The sequence below is a fragment of the Bacillus rossius genome, chromosome 3, assembly GCF_032445375.1.
Source record: "Bacillus rossius redtenbacheri isolate Brsri chromosome 3, Brsri_v3, whole genome shotgun sequence".
Taxonomy (NCBI): Eukaryota; Metazoa; Arthropoda; class Insecta; order Phasmatodea; family Bacillidae; genus Bacillus; species Bacillus rossius.
This window is the reverse complement of record NC_086332.1, coordinates 9,009,374-9,032,938: the sequence shown is the minus strand read 5'-3', so window position 1 is coordinate 9,032,938 and position 23,565 is coordinate 9,009,374. Positions and strand designations below refer to the sequence as shown.

At 34.9% G+C, this 23,565-nt stretch overlaps 1 protein-coding gene across 1 annotated transcript; it reads right to left on the bottom strand.

The window, feature by feature from the left end:
* Window positions 1–11,664: 11,664 nt before the first annotated feature.
* LOC134530179 (splicing regulatory glutamine/lysine-rich protein 1) lies at window positions 11,665–23,225 on the bottom strand. The gene is made up of 2 exons (XM_063364819.1): window positions 23,066–23,225; window positions 11,665–16,978 (listed from the first exon to the last, which is right to left on the bottom strand). Exon 2 carries the CDS (start codon window positions 16,938–16,940, stop codon window positions 14,886–14,888), a length of 2,055 nt encoding a protein of 684 aa, XP_063220889.1. The 5' UTR covers window positions 16,941–16,978; window positions 23,066–23,225; the 3' UTR covers window positions 11,665–14,885.
* Window positions 23,226–23,565: the final 340 nt, after the last annotated feature.

Genomic DNA, 23,565 nt, shown 5'->3' with positions numbered 1-23,565 from the left:
CTGGAGCGGTCCTTCAGCCCCATGGTGCGACCACGCATGCGCGCAGCTCGCGAGGAACTGCGTCCCCCATAACCCGGCTCCTGGGCGCGGGAGGGGAGGCCGCGCGCCGCGCCACCCTCCTCCCTCCCCCGTCCAACACTCGGGCACAATCACGCACGTGGCGTAAGGGGTGCTGTCACAACTTAGAAAGTTATGTGGTTCTGCGTTGCGTGTTTCTAAGTTATGACAGTTCTAAGTTGTGAGTTTCTAACTTGTGATAGTTGTAAGTTAAGTCTCTCTAAGTTATGACGTTTCTAAGTTGTGTGGTTATGCGTTGCGTGTTTCTAAGTTATGACAGTTCTAAGTTGTGAGTTTCTAACTTGTGATAGTTCTAAGTTATGACTGTTCTAAGTTGTGTGTTTCTAAGTTATGTGTGGTTCCCGTGCAGGGCCGCAACTAGGGGGGAGCAAGCGGGGCATACGCCCCGGGCGCAAAGCTGTGGGGGCGCCGAAATCGCTTGCATTGTAATTCCTACTACAACTGGTAACCGGTAAAATGTTTTTTAACTTGCATGCCAGAATGTCTAATTTGATTTACAATATAACGTCTCAACATATTTATTTTAAAATACTCTGAGAAGAATGTTAAGTTCATCATTAACATAAAAAATTGTAAAGAGAGAAGTTAGAAAGTTTTAATGCGTCCTCTATACGAATACAGTACAATGTTGTCAGAGAGGGTGGTACTACTGGCTGTGAGGAAGCAGTGGCGATGGAATAGTGAATGCCTTAAAAACCCGGTTTCAGGCTCTTCAAGCAATTAATGACAAGTTTAGCTTTTTAAATGGGAATAACATCTACAAAATGGAAGTTAAAGATTTGAAGACTGCAGCCAAATGGTTGTCTGAAACATACAAAGATGACATCAATGGAGAAGAAATAGTTCAAGAAATGGAAAGTTTTAAACATCACGCCTTGGCAGTTGATGACACTATGAAAACAGCATCTGCAGCGACCCTCTTGAAGCTCATTCACGAACACAGACTTGAAGAAGGATATCCAAACCTGACCACAGCCCTTAAGATATTTCTTACTCTTCCTGTAACAGTTTCTTCAGGCGAAAGAAGTTTCAGCAAATTGAAAATTTTAAAAAAATATTTTATAAATAGTATGAGGCAAGACAGACAGTCGAATTTGAGCATTATTACCATAGAACACAAGAGAGCATCCTCTATTTGCTATGATGATATTACCAAAATCTTTGCTGCAAAAAGGTCTCGCAAGTTGAATTTGAATCTTTAAAAAACATTTATGACGACAAGTCTAGTGATTATACGGACTCCTTTATGGACATAGTGGGTTCATGCATGGAAGTTACGGTAGCACAGAAACTGTTACATGTATAGGTATGGAAAATGCTTAAATAGCACCATTTTTCCGTGGGAGGGCCCCCGGACCACCCAATTTATTGGTGTGGTATGTGCAAAAAAAGAGGGGGGGGGGGCATGAATCCATTCATGCCCCGGGTGCCAGAGACTCTAGTTGCGGCCCTGTTCCCGTGGCGTACTGGCAGCGCGAGCAGTCGAGTGTGAACCGCGGCCCGAGCCGACCGCTACAATGCACTCAGAGTCCGCATACACTTCCGGCACGCAAAAAAAAACATACAGCTGCAATTAACTCAGTGAGAAATTACTGTCGTGCGCCTTTGCAGAGTGTTAGACTGTCACAGTGGCAGTCCTGTGGGAGGGGTGATAGAGCCTCGCTCTCTTCTCCGCTAACTGCCCAAAATTTGCAAAACAATTCTTGAACGATAAAAAGATTTTTAAAAATATTTATATTATATACCACCAGGGGCGCAACAACTAAATGTCCAAAGGGGGGGCAATATACCTTTTTATAAAGAATCATCGATCACCCCCTATTGAAGCGGGGGGTATTTCAAGGTGGAAAATGGTGCTATTTAAGCAGTTTTATTATCTAAAAATTGATTACACAGCACTTTCTTTGGCCCCGTTTGCCCCCACTTCAAGGTTTCAGAGGGGGGGGGGGGCACAATACCCTTGCCCCCCCCCCTGTTGTTGCGCCCCTGTATACTACATATTTAAAATTGATTTTAGAAGTAGGGTCAATGTTTATGTAAAAAGAAAAAATTAGTGCTACTACAAGTGTTGTATTTTTTTTTTTCAGTACAGTTAGGCTCGTCTATCCGAACTAGAGGTTTTAATCCCGGGATCCTGGTCATATTCCAGTCCCAGGATTAACAAAAAATTTAAATTTTTTAAAATAAAAATACTGTATTAAACGAAACGCACTCATTTCACCTGTCATTTTGTCAGCCATCTTGTTTTGCCAGCTGATTTGATTAGTTACTTTGTGTTTTCGTAGATGATCAGACCGGTTATGTTATGATTCACAACTTTTGAAAAGGTGTATAAAAAGTTGCGCTTTATATCGTGTAAATAGTAGTTTTTTAAAATTATTTTAGTAGTTAATAATGGAAAAAATTATTTAGATTTGTTAGAAAGTAATATTATATGTGTAAATGTAGGTTATAAACAGATAATTTCTGCAGTTTTGAAAGTTTATGTTAATGTCGTATACTTCAATTTTTTTCCCCCTTTTTAGGTCCATGAAGAAGAATTAAACAATGTCACTATCCAAAGAAAGTTTTTGTGTCAAACACAAAAAAAAGATGGAGATGTTTCATCAGTGTGTAGTCACTACTTAGTCGCCAACGAGGGTAATACAGTAATGTAAGCATTGCCCAGCTATACTGAAAATCGTAGGAGGATCCACCAAAGGATTGCATCTTTTTTCAAAACATTCCATGAAAGACGATTCTACAAAGGCGTCTTCAACTGGCCAAAGTGGTGAAAAAAGTAGTTCGGTCGCGGATTATTTTATATAAACTGATACTCTCAGCGATGTTTTAGTACGAATGACTGCTCTAGACAGCTTCCCTTTTAGGGTATTTGTAACTTCGAAAGATTTTAAGAGCGTTGTTATTATCAAAAGGTTACTCAGATTTACCTAAATCTGCTTCAACAATCCACAATCGTGTTGTCAATTAGTCACAAAATAAGGGGGGGGGGGGGGCTGAATAATCTGTATTAAACAACAAAGGAAAACGATTCAGTTTGAGTTCTGATGAATGAATGAACATCCAATTCTAATAATATTCATTCAGTTTTAAAATATTGGAATTTACGACTCATTGGCATTAACGAATCATTGACATTCGAGACTTGTGTTCGTATCTTTCTGAATTCAACATCTCACTAGATACCGATATTGTGGCAATAGTAACTGATGGTCCAAATGTTATGCTGAAGGTGGGAAAACTTGACAAAGTTGAGCACCAAGTTTGTTATGCAAACGGCATTCATTTAACCGTTTGCGATTAGTTATATAAGTAAATACCTGACACTGCTGCAAATGAACCTATCAATGGTGATTCAGATGATGAGCTGGAATCAGGATTAGTTATTGAAACAGGTAATATTTGGGATTTGACGAATGACCGGAATATTAAAGACGTATTTTTAAAAAGTTCGTAAAGTGTTTCTTATTTTTAAAAGTCGTCACTGAAAAATGATAAGCTTAAAAAAATTGTAAAAAAAAATGTACTTGGAAGACAGCTTACTTTACTGACTTACTGCAAAACGAGGTGGAATTGCATCTTTACAATGCTTGAGCACTTTGCCCTTATAAAAATAGCGTTCCAAAGCACTTACATAGGCTACTAGAATAATTCTGTACAATTCGAGGAATAAGATTTTGAACTCATCAATTAGATGTTTTGGCCCGAGTTAAACTATCCGTAGAAGCACTGTATCGTTCTGTGGCCAATTTGTGCACGGCTGATGCGACTTTCAAGTTTCTATTTCAACAATTGAGCGGCAATGATTTTATTTTGGCTTCTAGATTAAAGACACATTTATTAGACCGCATAAAAAATCGTTGATGAAATGAGTTAAGTGAAGTATTAAAAAAGCCTCATAATGTGAATGATAGTTTGGATAGTGATATAAAGGATTTGTTTTCAAACAAGATGCTAGTAAAAAAAGATTATTTCACTAACTGATAGGATCAACATAAAAAATGATAATAAAGAGGAAGATGTGCAAATTGAACCTACAATACCTACATCTACAAATAATGATTTAACATTGAAAGAAGAGCTGCAGCTCCGAATGCAAAATAGTATGAAAACTTTATATGTACTCATATAAAACAGATGAAACCATTGTTTTGATAATTATTTTTTCAAGATGTAAGAAAAGCATAAAAATACATATATATTTAAAGTCTTTTAAAAAAATTTACTCCCCATTTAACTATGAGGTAGGTATTACATAACACCCAAATACTTCTGGTCATTATTTACTGTATTGCAAATTACTTGCAAATAACACACACTTATTAGCATAGTGTAAGTCAACGTGTGGCACACCGCGTGGCGGAACTATTTTTTATTTTAAGAAAGTTTCTAGTTGCATCGTGCTAAGTGCATCGTGTATGACTTATCATAACAACTAAGTCACATCGCATGTTAGGCCAAAGATAATTATAAGAGCGTGATAAAGTACATTTCTAACGAGTCCAGAAACAAGGACCTCATATTTTTGACAATGCAGCAGATACAATAGACAAATTTATTGATGTGTGTTGGTTTTAACAGGATCTGAATAGGCGCAAACACACAGAACAGTATGTAATATTCATAACCTTCTAGATTAATTTTTATAGAGAACCGTGCGAGTTTTGGGCTACATGGTTGCCAAGGATTAGTATCAGAGCTTGAACATCATGAATTATCCATCACAACCATACGACACTTCACGAGTAGTATTTTTATCATCTCACAAGTTTGAAAAGGACACATGAAAAACTTGATTTATGCCTGCACATTGGTTGTTTGCGAACACATTGTTAAAATACATTTTTGCCTAAGGGATCCCTGAAGAATACATTTCAAAGGATGCAAAACAATTTTGTTGACCTTCCGAAAAGTTGCAAAAATACTTTCAGAACAGCCGATGCAGCATTAAGTCACTTTCGTCTTTTCATGCATCCTTGTGGCTTTTAGGTTTGATGCTTTACCAGCCAACTACTGTCTTTAAACCATTTATGTTACCAGTAATCTATTACTGTGAAATGATTACCTGATGATGTAAATGCCAAACAACAAATTTACTGCAGAAAAAGTATTTCTTTGTTGATACCCCACGTTGACTTATCATGAGAATTAGCAATCCTTTCATTGCTGCCTTTAAGTTAAATGATCCTTTAGTAAAGACTACCCATTCTCTCCTTTCCTTTTCAAGCTTCAAATACTGTGTGTGCTCCCATAATGAAGAAATTAAATACAATAGCTAAGCAATATAAGACATCTGAAAGTTCTGCTTTCTTGCTGCTTTCTACCTGGTGTGCATCTTGTCAAGCAATTTTGGCCATACATAAACCAAATGAACTTCTGACTGGTTTCAGTGGTTTACAAGTGTGCAAATTTATAATGCAATATATGTAAAATGTACATATAACTTCAGTGGTTACAGATTCTAGATTATGTTAACACACTGAACTTCCTTATTTGTTAAAAACTATAAATAAATACCAGACTATGATTCGGTTAGTTTACATTTGGTTATAGAAATGTTTTAAAAAGATTTGAAAAAAAAAACCTTGAGGCAACTTTTGCCATTTTATCTATGAGCACAGAAGAAACATTATGCTAACACCAGGGGTGTAGCTAGGGAAGGGGGGTTTAGGGGTTCAACCCCCCCCCCCCCCCTTAGCTCCAAATATTTAATTAATTTCTTATTCATTACACAAACAAATTTCATATTAAAATTAATACAATTTTTACCATTAAAATATTTAAATTTAAGTACCGAAAACTGCTAAAATAGCACTATTTTACACCTTAAAATCAAAATTTTCCCGGGGGAGAACCCTCGGACCCCCGCTTTAGTACGGGGGAGGGGGGGGGGGCATGCTTCTTAACACCCCCCATACACAAATCCTCGCTACGCCACTGATAATGGTTCTATTATTTCAAGTTGTAGAAACCGAACATTATTTCACTTAAATAAGATACAAAGAAAAAATTCATTGCTTGGTAAAGTAAGTATAAAGAATAAAATTATTATTTTTTTTTTTTACTTCTTTGTCCAATATCCTCTTTCTGCAAACAACATAAACTATGTATTTTGTGTGTTATAGTTCTGCTTTGCCGACCATGAATTTTTTTATCAAGGATGATTTCTACAGCAGCTCAACGTTATCTTTGAATATATATACTGTATAGAAGTCGCGAGTGGATAGGATTTACTCTACGTTTTTTCAAAAGCGTAAGATGAGCAGCTTGGGAACTTCACCGCTGCAGTGCGCTACCGTAACGCCCTGTATCGTCTTAGTTGTTACTTACACGTTAGAGCGCAGCCCTGTCGCCCGCTGTCATTCCCCGCACCCCCCATCAATCATTCACTGCAGCTCAAGTTCGTTCAACGGGAGGGGGAAGGGGTGTTTGAAGAGTTCGGTACTTGTCCGCTAGGGACCACCACAAGTCGATGCCCTAGAGATGGTGGCGATTGCGGCGGTGAATTAACCAACTACCTCAAAACCGTATTAGAAGTTTTAACCTGGGCTGGCGACTTCTATACAGTATATATATTCAAAGACGTTATGTATAAGCACTTTTTCTAATTTTCTAATGAATGTTTGGGAAAGTTGGCAAATGTTTCCGCAAGTGGGTTTTCTCAAGGTATACCAGTTTCCCGCACCAATTCATTCTGTCAATGCACCATTCTCACATCACCCATCATTTCCTCTAATGACCACAATGTCAATGTTATGCTAAGCCCATTAATTTGATCAAATTTTGATGTCAGATATATGCACATTTTACTGCAATTTGTAAAAATGAAGCAGTTATTCATAATTGACTACAGCTTGGAAACACCTACAAATTTACATCCATAATCCCATTTTAAAAATATGTATTTATTTACCAAAATCTGCAATTTCAAAAAATCATAAAAATAAATACGTAAAAGTGAATTAAGAAAGTAAGTCTAGGATATCAGATTTCCTACTATTCCTGGACACTACATACACATAGAATGTTTACAATAGCAATGTCTCAAATTGTGTCATACGGACACTAATTGTTGATTGGTACACATGACCCTCTGATGTCATGGATGGTGTAGACGGTGGTCCGAATACAATGATCAACTTGAACTTCTTATCCCAATCTGTGTCCTTTGGTAGCATAGAAACATAAATTCTTTTCTGAAAATGTGATTAAAATTCATTTATTTAGAATTCACTTTATCCTTACTGAATAATTAAATATTAAATTTCACAATTTAAATGAATATTTAAAACTCAGATGTGTACTCATTTTCAATGTAATAGAATAACCAGCAAAAACAATAGAAAAACACATTTTCATGCAGATGTATCTACTTTCGGAATCACAATTATACATTGGACATCGCAACTGTAAACAGGGCAGTTTTCCATGTGACAATGTGACCTCATTCACATTAGGACACGGGCAAGGACCACCCACAGGTTCGGACTGATGAAGACTGGTCTTAATTCTCATAAAAACTATAAAACCTTTCTTATAGCAATTGGTTTTAAAAAAAAATTACATTTAATGTTTTGTTCCTTTCATATTAGATATGTAGCAAATCCCCAAATGCCATGAAATTGAGTCGGTGTATCACAAAAGTGGCGAAAAAAATATTTTCCTTAAGAGTGTGAGCTAAAGTGAACAGATTTAAGAAATTTACTAACATATAGCACATATAAGTTCACAAGGAATGAGATTGATTATGCATTTCTTGTCCAGCTTGCCATTACTTTATCAACAATCTTAAGTATTGGTGGAATAGTATTGCACTGTTCTATTTCTGCTGCGAATATTTTGAAAATATTTAGATAAACACACTTTTAATAAGTTATTTGTTCAGTTTTGAACTTAACTATTTAAATAATAACAAATTATGGATTAAAAACATAATTGGAATTAGTACTTCCGTATCATTATTAAAAAGTGTTTTCATTCAAAAAATAATAATTTAATAATATAGAAGTGAAAATAACACATTTGATATATGTAGCTTTGACAGGGACTTAGCAAACTCTTTATTAGGTGATTTGTTTTATAAAGTGGGTCACTATATGGGGATTTTACTTTAAAAGTCTCTCTTCAGTGTGCAGTTTCCTTATAACTTGTTGCTAATCAGTAACTGTGTGTAGTATGTCTACGAAAATACAACCTGGTTTATATTGACTACACTGAGGTAACCACTGGTTGGGAAAGCCACTAAGCATATAAAGTAAGTACTAATATAGCAACAGACATTATAGTATGAGAGACTGTAAAAACATTTGTGCCTTTTCAGAAAGCACATTGAGTGATAAGCAGGATAGCAATATGAACACCACACTAAAATAAATGTTTCCTATATAAGTTTAAAAATTATAACTGAATATGCCTATTTAGTATCCAAAGATTCAAAATTGGTTTATTTAACATATTTACATTTTATATTGGCATGTGATAAAAAAAATAGTATTTTAACAGATGAATTGGCTGATAAAGGGCAGAAAATCACATGCAGGTTTATGTAAATATTTTTTTTAATGTTTAACTAAATTTAAACATACTGTCAAACTATATTTTTCACACATCAGAGAATTTGAATAAAAATTGATGGAAAAAAAGTAATAAGAAAAAGATATAAATATATAAATCATAATCAAACATGATTTGTTACATATGAAAAGTATGCATGCACGTCGCAGAAAAAATTACAAAAATTTTGGCTCCTTTGTTTTGCAAATGAGTCTCACTTGCTTTATCTATCGGTAACAAATCAGACTAAAAATTATTGATTCAAAATGGTGAATCAAATATTGAATATTTGCTGACCCCCTAGTCAATAGACTCGTAGGCTGAAGACCCAATTTGGCCAATACCTTAGAGTTATTCTGACACAACTCAAACAGCATAGGTGCACATTAATAAATAATGAGTGCAAGACAACTTAAACAAGATTTCAGTAACAAAAATGTAAACTTATTAGCAAAAATGTATGAAAACATTAATTTATACATGATTCTAATTATAAGTTTAACACCTATTCCCCTAATAACTGATAGTTAAAACCAAATACATATGACTCCATAAGATATTCTCAGAAAACAATGAAAATCAAATTAAATTTTTACAAATCCTTAAGTTTGACGCCGCCGTCAGTGCTCCCTCTGAGAGCACAGGCCGTTATGTGTCCTCAACACCTGATCAGTGCCGCGCCTCGAACGCGCCCGTGCGCGCAACGTAGTGCAGTGCCCCGAACGGCGTGACGTCAGTCACGGCCTCCTACGTGTGCAAAGCGCCCGGCCAGGTGTGGCACTGCGCAAGGGTATTGTTTATTCATGCATTTAATAAGAGAGACAGAAACTAATCAATCAAAAACCATCAATAATTAATGTTAATGTAATAATCATGTTATAAAGGGTTATCATTCACAAAACTGGCCGAAGTCATCTTCTCGCGCTCCGCAGTTTTCCCGCGGAATTTCCCCCCCTCCCTGGCCCCGGCGGCCAGGGAGGTTAGTCAGTCGCCATCCAGCACTCGCCCGGGCCGGCAGCCCACGCACGGGGAGCCTTCAACTTTTGCGCCAACATTCTGTAACTGCAATAGGTAATTATAGCCCAATCGTTTTTATATCAGCTCCCCGGTCGGCCCAACTCGGCCGTTAGCGATCACGCGCGGTCTATTAATAAAGTGTGTAGTCCATCCATGGACTTTTCTTTTCCTACGTAATTAATTAGGTGGCCCCTAGTGGCACCTGCGCCTCACGCTATAACGTCCCACCTCGGGACATAGTTCATCGCCCACGCAGGGCGGCACTGCGCCAAACGCGACCATAAACATTCGGACGAGTCATCAACTGGGACATGCCACGGCCACGTGTGTGATATCGTTCAAGATTCCACCGTGTCCGTACCCAGCTTAACGTGGCCCTCGCCACCACGCGGACTAGCCGCCTGTGCATATCCTCCCATGCGGGACTTATCACGGTGATTTAGTGTAATGTGTTTTCATAAGTAAATTCGCGGGACCTACCGCCCTTATAGTGTAACGTGTTTCATAAGTAAATTCGCGGGACCTACCGCCCTTATAGTGTAATGTGTTTTCATAAGTAATTGGCGGGACCTATCACTCACGCACTTCGCGTTACGTCCACGGACATTCGCATAAGCCAGAACAGGTTCATCGTGCGCGGAGCTTAGGTCGACGATGAGGCGGCCAGTTATGTGATCGTGTGAAGTGTAGATTGTGCTACGCAATAAAATAACTACAAGTACGTGCATGTTTCTTTAATCAGGCGTCCTGGGAGGCCATAACAGCCCGGGGGGCCCTTTGTCGCCACGTCCCTGCCTGCAGCCACGAGGCCAGGAACCCCGCCCTTGAGATCCAAAAATTGATCAAACAGTTAAAATTCACGTAGAATCAGATCAGGCAACGGGGACGGCGTCAAGTTAAAAGGATCATCAAAACATTCCACCTCAATATATCAATTGTTAGGACTGCGCAAATAGTTGATAATACAATTGAAATAAAAACTTCAGAATATTCACTTTTGTTTTCTTAATACTCTCTCTTAATATATGTCCCAGAAATTAAAGATTTTGAGTTAAATATTCAAATTCATAAACAATATTTTAAAAAATAAGATTTTTTAAAATATAAAATTGAAATGTAGGGTGACAATGAATGTAACACAATCTTGTTTATAAGACAGCCTTGAATGTAAAATTACATTTAATCTTTTAATCTATGTCACCTTCAAGATAAAACAACTTCAAATGTAAGGGAGATATGGAATAAAAGGGGGTTTGATATATTATTATTGGATGTAAAACACACTTCGACATATTACATATCACATCAGACAACTCGCAACTCAAAATTAGCAAAAAAAAAGTGGTCAACCTTATTATGTGTAATGTTTATTAATTTTCATTTCAGTCAAGAAAATATTATGACTAGATTTTTGATCTAAAAAAGTTTGTATCATAAGTAACAATGCTATTTATTTTGCAATTATGTATAAAAAAATTCTAAGAGTTTTTACTCATTTTAACAAGTATGCAATATTATGAATTAAGACATGCTACATTATTTTTCATATTCCAATTAAAAAAACTTCCTAATTCTCAAAAATAACTTTATTTAGAGGTGAACCTTCACAACAAATATAAGTTTGTGTTTCATTTTCATTTTGTTAAGAATATCAGTATTGTGCAAACCTATTAATTATGCAATCTTTAATTCCCAGGTTATATGTAACAAAATGAAGAAAACATACTTTATTTTTAGAATTTTAAAATTCTAAATTCAAATAAAACTTGGAATTTTATGAGAGCTACATTTAACTGTACTTGAATGGAAAATCTTAATCTCCACTCACAATAATATAATTCTTAGAAATATCTATTTTTACATTCTAAAAAATTTCTCCGGTTCTATAATTTAACTTGTATGTTACTGAACAACTAAAAAGAAAACAGAATAGTAAGTATTGAGGTTAACTTTACTGTTATTTTACCATGTGACAATGAGTTGTGTGTCCAGACATCAAGCACCATAACAAAAACATCAAGCAGTCAAATCCATTTTATTAATAAACTACACATGACCAAATCTTACAAATACTCAAACATGTAAATATGATACACTACTGCACCTAGTTCTAGTTTAATAGGTACTGCATGCAAACAGCACACAAATGAAAAGTAATATTTTCTGTTTACAAACCAAATCAGGTTTTGTACTTTCAAATAAAACTATATTTCAGTAATAAATTTACACTTTATTGCTAGTATTAAAATAATTGTTCTAAATCTCTTCTGTACTGTATGAATAAAGAATTAAAGGCTGTATTAAAAAGAGTAATCAGGAATGGAGATAAACAAATTAAAATTAGGTAAGATACTAAAAAAAAATTTCAGTTTTGTAGAACAGCAATAAACTATAACTTAAACGTATTTGAAAAGATCATACAATTGAGGCGGTCTACGGAAGATGGGCACATAGACCTTTATGTCCTTTTTCGGGAGATTGGTTTATCGGATCCGCCATGTTTTAAAGAATATGTCCAGTAAATTCCATTGATATATCTTGAATGATTAGGTTGGTATATTTGAATTTTTAAATGCATATGTATGCCCTTTTTCCATAGGCAATATCAGAGGCACAAAATAAACACATTAAAGGTTTTATTCCCTTTTGTTTTGATGATGTTTGTGCTATGTCTTATCCTAATGTATGATTTCTCCTTGGCATAGCAACTACAGTGATGTTGACATATTTTACCTTCTTAACATCTGTGGCCTCAGCAAATGTTTATTGTTTGAGTCCTGATTGTTTATAATGGAATCTTGTGAAAGTAGTGACAGTAATAATGTTATAGAACATGAAACACGTGTTCGTAAAATTTATACGATACAGAAAAACAAGACTAGGGAAGACAGAAAGAAGAAAAGAGTTTGTGGTAAAAAGTGCATCACAGAAACAGGTAAAGTGGTTACTGGTAAGGATTTTACCTGCTGTAAGAAGTGTTGCTTAGAAGAATGTTCGAAGAAAATATTACCAAAAGATCAACTACAGCTTCAGAAATTTTTTTATAGTGGCCAAGAGAAATCACTTCAGGATTCATTTCTTTTTAAATGTATGGAGCGGTCAGTGCCAGGGTGCAATAAAAGGGCTATCAATCCCAAGAAGCTGAGAGTGCACACATGGAAATACAGCTTATTTATTGATGGATTGAAAATTCAGGTATGTAAGCAGTTCCTTTTAAGCTTATTGCAAGTGTCTGCAAAGAGAATGTGTGTAATCCAAAATAAAATTTTGGAAAACAGAGACTTTGCAGAAACAAGAGGATCTCATGTAAATAGGCCTCACAAGCTTAAGTAAAATGTTACTGAACTAATGGGAAAACATTTAAATTGCATCCCACACGACAGCAATCACTATTGTGGCCAAAAATCTAACCTCAAATCCTTTGAAAACCCAAAGCTGTCAATAAAAGAGTTGTACTGCATGTTTTCTGACTACTATAAGCAACTGTCTGGTGAAGACCTTAAAATGAGCTATAAAACATACTTTCATTACTTTCGAACAAAGTTTTCCTTCTCTTTTCGCAGGCCAAAAACTGACACATGTGATTTCTGTGCTGAATGTGTTTAGAAGCTAAAGATAAATCCAAATGATGGATGTAAAATATTGTACATGATTCATTTGAAGAAAGCACAAAAACGACAGCAAATCAGGAAAGACTACATCGCTAGAGCTACGTGCGACCCTTCATACCTCGTCATTGAATTTGACTATTCTCAGAACTTTCCTGTTCCACGCCTGAATGTAAAACACACAGTTCTATAAACGTGTTCTGTGGCTGTATTGCTTTAACATTCATGTTTTCAATGATGATACATCACACTGTTATTGCTTCATGGAAACACAAGGGAACAAAAATGCCAATTCTGTGGTTTCTTTTATTATGGACTGTCTACAGAAAAAGCTTAAAGAATTCCCAAAATTTAAACATATTGTTTTCCTAAGTGATGCAGCGGGAGGCCAAAATAGAAACATGACTAGGTATCATCAAGTTATGCTCTTGGTTTGCCAAAGCCTATGGTGTTGATATTATCCATATCTTCCCGATACGTGGCCATTCTTACTGCCAGTGTGATCGTAACATTGGGCTAGTAAATAAAAACGTTCGTAAAAAAGAAGTAATAGGAACAGAAAAGCCCTATCTCAGTGCCATGGTTATGTGTAGGAAAAACCCCTGCCCATTTAGTGTCTTAATGAACAGAGAACTGTTAAAGGACTGGAATACAGCTCTAACTCCTTTCTTCTTAAAGAAACCAACATCAAAGAGTAACAAGTTCACATTGATGAAATACGTCATGATTAAAACAAAACCAGATGGAACATTGCTGTGTTCTGAAAACCATTTTTCTACATACAAACCTTTTAGGGTTTGGCAAACAGCTACATCGGTCGAAGTAATCAAGTGTGTTGAAGTTCCAGCAGTACCCTATCCAGAACTTAATGTTGCTAATGTCAGTGACGTCAGATCACTTTACCGGTTTTTAGATGTGGCTGACGCACACTGGATAGAAGCGAGCATTAGTGAATCTAAGGTTTAACTGTTGCAAAAACATTTTTCTATCATATGCTGTTGTCTGATATGTATGAATCGGGCAGAATGAAACAGACTGCACTGCATATTTTATTTTGCCATTATACCAACATAGTTCAGTATCTAAGACCTGTGTTACAAGTTGTTATTACTTCATTCAGTTGTTCTAACACTGTTTGTGTAAACTGTTTCTAGCTGTTACAGTATGTAATATTTCTTAGCAAGCTTTTGTGCTTATGTATTATTATTTAATTTTTTCAAGACATATAATGCCATTGTTTTAGTATATTTAACTATGCTAAACTATTGATATAAAGTGGCATGTGTTTTTTTATTAAGTGTCAAATTATCATTGTGTCACAAAAAAAATACTGGTTCTACGGAAGAAGGGCCTATAACGTACATTTCAATTTCACAATTTTCAGACAATTATAGAGTTAATTAACAAAGGTTACATATCTTAAACCATTCATAGAGAGTTTAAGTATGCATTAAGACTACTGTTTATTTTATGCACAAGGTCTAATACACTGAAATTTAGGAACACAAACTTTAAACGTGAATTACTCAAAATGGCATTTTTACCCGTCTTCCATAGACCGTCTCAATTAATCAACAAAAGGCAAAAATGTTGACCAAACCATTTAAAAATCTAATGTAAATGGGATAACTATGGTGAAGTAGATATATCCATATCATTAGCCTGATCATCACTATTGTTTTTGTCATTTTCACTCCCAGATTCATCTTTCTCACTGCGATCACTTCCCCCTTCTCGCTCCTGGTCATTTTCATTATCACGACTATCATTACGATCACTATCCTGATCATTTTCCTGATGTTCATCACGGTCCTGGTCCCGATCTTCACTCTGCTGCTGTTCCTTCTGCTCCTGCCCATTCTCAAAACCTTCCTCCTCCTCATCATAATTACGTGGAACTTTTGGAGGTGAATCTGAACTTTTACTGTCCACTTCTTTCTTCTCTTTCTTCTTCTTTTCCTTGTCACCACTATCCCTATCCCTATCTTTATCCTTTTTTTCTGATTCATAACTCTTCTCTTTCTTCTTTTCACTTTCTCGTTTACGTGACTTAGAACTGCTCCTTGACCTTTTGCGAGATGGTGAAGACTTGTTGCGAGGTGATTTACTTTTCTTCCTTGACCTAGATGCACTTCTATGGCTATGCGAAGGACTTTTCTTTCTTGATGGTGACCTGCTTTTCCTCTTTGACGAAGAACGACTACCATGCCGAGAAGATGATCTACGACGAGACTTTGATGGTGATCTGGATGATGACTTGGCACGTGAAGACTTTGATTTTTCTTTAGAAATCTTCTCCTTACTTCTATCCTTATCCTTATCCTTATCCTTACTTTTACTTTTTGATGAATGTTTATCTTTATCAGCATCAGTGTCTTTCCCATTTTGATGTTCAGTTTTAGTATCTTTATCACCACTCTTCTCATCTTTGTCAGCTTTTTCTTCCTTCTTTACATCATCTTTAGACTTTTTATCCTTCTTATCATCCTTTTTGTCTTTAGATTTATCATGACTCTTAGAATGTGATGACTTTGATTTTGATTTTGATTTTGATCTCCGTGATCGTGATTTGGAACGCTTTCTGCTCTTGGAACGGGAGTGAGATCTGCTCTTACGACGACGACTGCGAGATCTTTTCCTGCGATCTCGCGACCTAGATCGTGAACGACGCTTCGACCTTGAACGTGTCCTTCTTGAACGACGACGCCTCGATCGCGACCTAGAACGTGTTCTTGTTCGTGAACTCCTCCTACCTCTGGAACGAGATCTGCGCCTATGCCGGGAAGGAGAATGCGACCTTCTGGAACGAGATCCGCTCCTGCTCCGCTTTTTCTCTTTGGCCAGAAGCCCAATTACAGGATCAATAGCTGCTGAGATAAGATTCTGAGCTTCCTTGACTCTTGACATGGCCTCTTCAATTTCCCGCTGAGCTGCTTCATTACTCTTTGCTTGAGGTTTAACTATTCCTTGAGTGGAGTGGTAAACTTTTATTGTCTTCCCAATCAATTCTTGGCCATTCATTTGCAGTGCTGGAATAATACTATTCTGATCTGAAAACTCTATTAGCGCATATCTTTCAGTATCTCCATCACGAGAACAAAACCTTACGTATTTTACTTCCCCTGCTGAGGCAAAGAAATCTATCAGCTGCTGTGGTGTTATAGAATTCTCTATGGTTGCCACCAACAAAGTTCGACGAATTTCTTCTATTCTCCTTCCATCCAAAGTTGCTGGCAAAGGTGGGTACAATGGTAGACCATTTGCTTCTAATCGAGGGTCGTGGGTAGTAATAACCTGGTTTGGTGGAATTCCCTCCAGCTGATTTGTTACATGAGGAGGTAACTTGGGTTCTGCTGGAAGTAGCCCTGGCACGAGGGATCCCTGGTTGGTGATCTCAAGAGCTCGTTGTTCATCAGGAATCTCCCCTGATGTGTATGGTATTACAATAAGTGCTCTATCAATAAAAACTGTATTTGTCATGTGCTGGGCAACTCCCACGCACACCGGGTCATGGAATTTGACATAACATATACGTGATTGCACAGGAACTGCCACATCTCGAATGGTCGGGTAGAGTCTGATGTCTTCAATCTTCCCCAGATAACCAAACAGGGTGTGCATCTGGTCCCTGGTTGCCTGGGGTGCAATGTTAGTAATCTGCACTATTTTGTTACTGCCCGTCATCGTAATTCACTAATAGTGCCTACAACGGTGCCTTCTCCCTGTAACACACAAAATTATACACACATAATTTTACTGTATCGGTGAAGAGCATATAAATTTTACTTATCATGGCAAATCCTGTATTTTTGTAAATAAGTTATGTATGCTGTTAACATGCTTGCAATTACATACCAAATTTTGACATTTAGGACATATCGACCAGGGCTGAAGCCTTTGAAAATTGTAAAAAGTGAAAAAAAATAATAGTAGGATGAAACCCATTGGAAAAGGAAGATAATATAACAAAAATGAAAGGAAAAATAATTTACGGGCGATCTGAGGTCGGGAAGTGGAAGGGGGTGAGTTTTTAAGGGTAAAAAAACTGTTTATCTCAATTTCTGGCAAAACTACAAGTCCTATGGAAAAAAGTTAAATATCAAAGTTTTAGGTAATAAAAACATCTACAACTTTTGTATTTACAAGTTTTTCACATAACCTCAAAATTTATGTGAAAAATTCATATATCCAAGTTTTTTGTTTTTTATTTTCATCTTTTAGGTAGGTACAAAAAATTTTTTTTTCACGAAATTTGGTGAAAACCTACCATTTTGTCCCAAACACACTATAATTTTTTTTATTTAAAATGTTTTTTTTTTCACCTTATTTTGACTATATTGAAAAAGCACCCTAATTTTCAATCAAAAATTCTCACATCAAAAAGTTAAGTTAAAAAGTCGTGGGCTTTTTGGTTAGTTGAAATCTCTACTTTCTGATGGTGTAAAAAAATATATACATTACTATGGTGAATGTTCTCAGAAAATGAAAAAAAAAAAAAAAAAAAACTTGAATCCGAAATTTTATTTAAAATCATTATGTACAATTTTGAGCTAGGCCTATTTATTAAAATTTACACTTTAATTACTCGAAAAACGTAAGATTCCATTTTAAGTTGATAAAAAATATTACAAATCCATAAAACATAAAGATTGCAAAAAACATACGAAAATAGTCCTATATTATTAAAGATAGGATTTAAAGGGGATTTCATCTAAAAACTGTGACTGCTGCAATTTTTTTTTCAGTAAAAACGTTGATTTATTAAATTGTTTATGTTTTACATATTTTTATTACAAAAATATGTCAGTAAAATTCCTTTTTAAATTTTGAGTTTTCATTTAAAATAAAGTGTTTAAATCTAAATGGTACAAAATTATAATTACAAACTCTGATTACAAACTATAGGTGCCGAAATTGCACATGACTACTGGCTCAAAAAAAAAACACTTTTTTAAAAATTAGAGATGCAGTAAAATAATTTGTCTTTATCTAAACGTGGTTGATACCATTGTTGAGGAAAGTTTGAGGTTAAACCCAAACACATGAAAAGCACTAATACATCAATACGTTTAGGTAGGCAATATTTTTTTCTAAAATAGTTTTTAGCATGACGACTATTGGTGCACTTACCTTAATTAAGTTTGTTTGTTGAATTTTATGATTATAGAGATATAGACCTAATTATTTCAAGAGTATTTTGAGGATAGTTTCTGTTACCTGTTTATGTTGCTATATAAAAAAAATCCTGTTATTTTGAGCATAGGCTTACAAATTTTAGGTAACAAAGGCAAAAATGAACCATCTCTTAGAAATGTTGTTACATTTTTTACACTGATTTTTCACACAGCTTTTGTGTTTTTTCTACAATTTTTTTTGTGTTAGTCTATGATGAGAATAGATAACACACCCTGACTTGAGAATAACAGTATTTAATGAAGATCCCAAAAAAATTTAATTTTGTTTGTTAATCCACGAAAAAAAATTAAAAGTCTGAATTCTGAACATGAACATCAACTTGAAGAATAGAAACTTGTTTACTTTAGGGAGTGTTCCAAATCTCCAAAAGAGTATATTCTCGATACCTCTCGCCCAATCTCAACGTCACAAAGTGGGTTGTAAAGCTTTCTCAACTCCAAGGAAAGAAGGCAAAAAGAAGACTTAAGTACAACTGCACTCACTCACTCTTTAGCAGCCATCTTGGTATTTGAAGCATAAAGATATGTAGGTTATATGAAGTCTAAGTTGTTGGTAAAAAGTATTTTATGAATAAAAGTTAACAAAAAAAAATTATTGGTCGCTATTTGGTAAAGGAGTTATAGCTTCTCTGAAATAAGGCGAATAGTAACTAAAGTGAAATGTTGGTTAAGTTGGGCCAGTTATATTAATAATACTAAGTTATAATTTTAAAGAAAAAAAAATTGCCTAATTTCATTTCTTATTATATAATTTAAAAAAAAAAGTTTGTACTTTTTACAAGGGAAAGTTTTGGAAAACCAGATGCCAACTATATCACTGGTAAAACTACAAGGTAGAGCTTTGTAAAATTGCATATGTTACAGAGAGAGCCCTGCCTCGCAATTTTACAAGTGATATCGTTGGCAACTGGGTTACCAAGAATTATCCTTGTGTAAGTACAAAACATTTTTTACGGTGCAAAGTGCATGACCAATATAACTTTTTGGCGGCAAAAAAAATTGGAGGGGAATGATTATGTCCTGGAAAATTCACACAAAAATTAAAATTATTGAAGAATGTTGTGCTTGTTATAATGTTACATTAACATGTAGGAAATAATCTTGCAAATGGGAATTAGAAGTGGTTGTTGCTGACATATATGAAATTATGAATAATAATAGAATGTGAAATGTTTTGGAAAACCACAAGGTAAATCATATATAATTAAAGGTGTTAAATGGCATCTGAACATTAAGAAAGATAAATGTGCTACTTACACTAATTTAGCATAGTGTTATAGTCAAATGAAAGCAGTCAGTAACATGATGCAAATTGGACCATTTAGAGTAATTTTCTATGTTAAATAATATTGTGGTGGATTGGAGAAATGTATTTTATAGCTATAATCATTCTAACACCTATGGGGAAAAAAATTCGGTAAATATGTAGTGTACGGATTAGCGCCAAAAAAAATCGTACAAATATAAAATAACTTTCATTATATGCTCTTTTACGTCCTCTTTTCATAACCGCCTGCGGAGATAAAAAATTCCAATTACTTTTGGAGATATCGCCGTTCTTATTTTGCAATACAAGCCCTATGTAATCATTCAACAGACGCCATTTTATATTTTGCTGTGTGCGCGTGAATGCCTAAATAACAGAAATTTTCCATTAGGTAAGGTTAGTTACATTATAAATACTTCAAAATAAACGGAGATTAAAAATAATATCAATTAATTTTACTTGTATAGTTGTAAGTATTTATAAGGTAACTGACCTGACCTAACAAAACGGGACAAAGGTAGATTAGGTCAGGTCAGCTACAGTATAAATACTTTGAAACTGAACGGACATTAAAAATAATAAAAATTAATTTTAATGGTTGTTTAGTTTTAAAGTATTTATAATGTAGCTGACCTGACCTAACAAACCGGGAAAAAGGATGAACAGTAGGAACTCATGTAATTTTCTTTTTTCCGTGATGTAGTCGTTCAACTACGGTGCGAAAAAAAAAAATTATCATACTTGTAAACAAGCAACAATGGTGAACGCGGGAAGCCTACGATTCACTCATCCTTCTGGACATACCCGAATACTCACGTTGGCAAGCCTTCTTTCAACAGACGAGAGGCAAACGCCCGATCGTGCATCTTTGGTTTTTTTTTTGTTGCAAATAAATATGCAACTCATGAAAACTAATGGTCAATTAGGTTATGTTAGCTACATTATAAATACTTTAAAACAATGTGGATGGTTGATTTGGTTAGGATAGCTACATTAAAAATACTGTGAAATCATGTAAACGGTATCCTAGCGCTGGATAGCTACATATTAAAAAGTTATTTGCTAAGCAACCATAAAATGATTTTACAGTTTTTTTAATGTAGCTATACTTACCTAATCTAACCAACCATCCACAATGTTTAAAAGTATTTTTAATTACTTCTTGCTAATTTTAAGAAAAGAAGGCTTGCCAACGTGAGTATTCGGATATGTCCAGAAGGATGAGTGAATCGTAGGCTTCCCGCTGAATGCCGCATCAGTGCACAGCATGAAAATTAAAAAATTCCATATCTCCTAAAGTATTTGGAATTTCTGATCTCCGCCGGGTTTAATGAAAAGAGGAAGTTAAAGAGCACAGAATAAAGGTATTTTTGGAATTTAAAATTTTTTTTTTAACAAATATTGCCCAAATATGAAAATTAAAAAATTTGATATCACCTAAAGTATTTGAAATTTCTTATCTCCGCAGGCGGTTATGAAAAGAGGACGTAAAAGAGCATATAATGAAAGTTATTTTATATTTGTACAATTTTTTTTGGCGCTAATCCGTACACTACATATTTACCAAAAATTCTTTGTAAAAATTTTAGTATGCAGTGAATTTTTGGTTTTCGTGGATGATAAAAAAACTGTGCTGTAAGTAAATTACAATGTGGAAATTGAAAGAAACACAAGAGAGACTTGAATGTTGGTATAGAATTAGATTCTGTAAAATATTATAGTTAGTATCATAAAATATAGTAGGGCCTATAATTCCATACATCCTTTTATTAGCTTCACTTATAACTAACAAACTATGTAAACAAATCTTGGAAGTTGATTTTAACCTACCTACTTCTAATTGTAATACTAGGTAATTTGAAACTTTGTAAGAATAATTTGTACAATAATTTGGTACCACCAAACTGATTTGATGATGCAGCCAGAAGGTCGATAGTGGAAATCTTTACCTTTTTAGTGTGCAACTAATAATAAAAGCATTTTTTAAATAGTTTTTTAAAACAAAAATAATTTTATTTTAAATAGGAAAGTAACTAGATCACAATTGTTATAGTTTAAAAACTACAGAAGCTGGGGTTAAAGTTTTCTTAAAAATAAAAAATAAAAGATAAGTTCTAGTTTAGCAGCTGATGCAAAAAAAAAAACTTCCCAAATCAATTTTTTTTTAAAGTAAAGTTCTATTAACCTTTGTGGTTTTTTTTTTTTTTTTTTTTTAAATAAAGGAGACCAAATTTGTTGCATTTAATTGATTTGAAAAGCATTTATATTTATTTATATAGTGGTGTATTCACATCACTATAACAATAGCGCCATGTTTACCATGTGTGTGTTTCTATTTTGCTACTAATTGTGTAAAGTGTGGTATTTTATGAATAATGAAAATAGTCTTGATTGGTACAAAGTGATTTAACAAATTTTCAAATGCAGTAATGTAAATACAGAGAGATAAATGTATGATGGGCTTTAATAGCGAAGCCAATACTGTTTTCCACAAGAAATTGCCCTGATTCTGTTTTCGAAACCCAACTTTTCATGATACTAGCTGCAACTATATCTTGTGTAGTCAAGGCTGTTTTAAAAAAGACAGGGACCTCAATGTCACTGCATTAGCATTAGGACCAAGACTGCTTTCCACCCTGAATTGGTTTCCCTTAGTGAATAATCATGAATAGTGTTGTATATTCCAATAGATGGGACATGGTGTGTATATTTTTGAAAAACCCATGGAACATTTTACCAAGGTCAGTTAATATTATAGCGAAAAGATTGTTTTTAGCACGATAGTATGCAGAGGACACTTCAGGAGTGAATATCTCAATTAATTCACAGTGAAACAGAATGTAAAAGAGGTAAAGTGCAGAGTGAGTGAGAACATCCTCTTAAATCGGGGCACAGTTTGTTAAAATCCTCGTTGGGAAGTAGACATAAATGGCCAGAATCAAAATATTCGACTTTATTATGAATGTAGCAAAGCGTTTCTATTGTAGTTTTGTCTATCATTGTTTTTAACGATAATTGTAAAGGTAATTTTGAGTTTACTTCACTTTCATTCTTTTTAAGTACCGGTAGTAAAGGTTATGTAGGCACACTTCGTAACAATACACACGTGATGCACTTTGCAACTACAGCACTAAACAAATGGCGGATTCTTAACTACGTAAACTTGTTTATGATATTCTTACAAGTTTCACAGTAATTTACTATTTACCTTTTCTATAGGAGCCAGTTACGGAACTTAGTAAATGGTAAGCTGTATTTTGAGATTTCGGTGGTTTGCAATGTTACGATTACAGTGAGCACTCAAAACAAATCTAAAACAAATAAATTTATTTTTATTTGATACTCACATTCACACAAATTGAAGATGAACGATTCCATAAAATACGAGCCGGTAACAAATCACCTAAAAACAACTACGCATTTTAAAAACAGACGCCATAACTAGCACGTACGTTGTTCGCGTCAACGTTGCGTGAGGTATCTGTTGCACGAATTCAGCACCACAGTAGTATTTAAACGTTCTAGATGTGTAAATAGTGTCACCTTTTTTATTTTGTGAATGGATGCAGTTGATAAACCATATGAAAACAAAACAAAATTAATATCTGATTAAAAGTAAAACAATGTAAACAGTGTGATAATAATCCTTATACACTTACATCTACAACGAAACTGCCTCCCAAAAATTCTTAAAGTATCCTAATATCTTAGAAGCAAATAGCAAGATGGCGGACGTGGTAAATGCGAACTCTGGTTGTGCTGTTAATTAGTGAAGGGCGTAATAAATATACAGTGGTTTTTAGTGAAATAAGTTGTAAATCATACTAGGAGCTAGGGAGTTATTGTA

Coding starts and splice junctions, on each gene's coding strand:
- LOC134530179 (XM_063364819.1), bottom strand. CDS start 16,940: ATGACGGGCAGTAACAAAATAGTGCAGATTACTAACATTGCACCCCAG.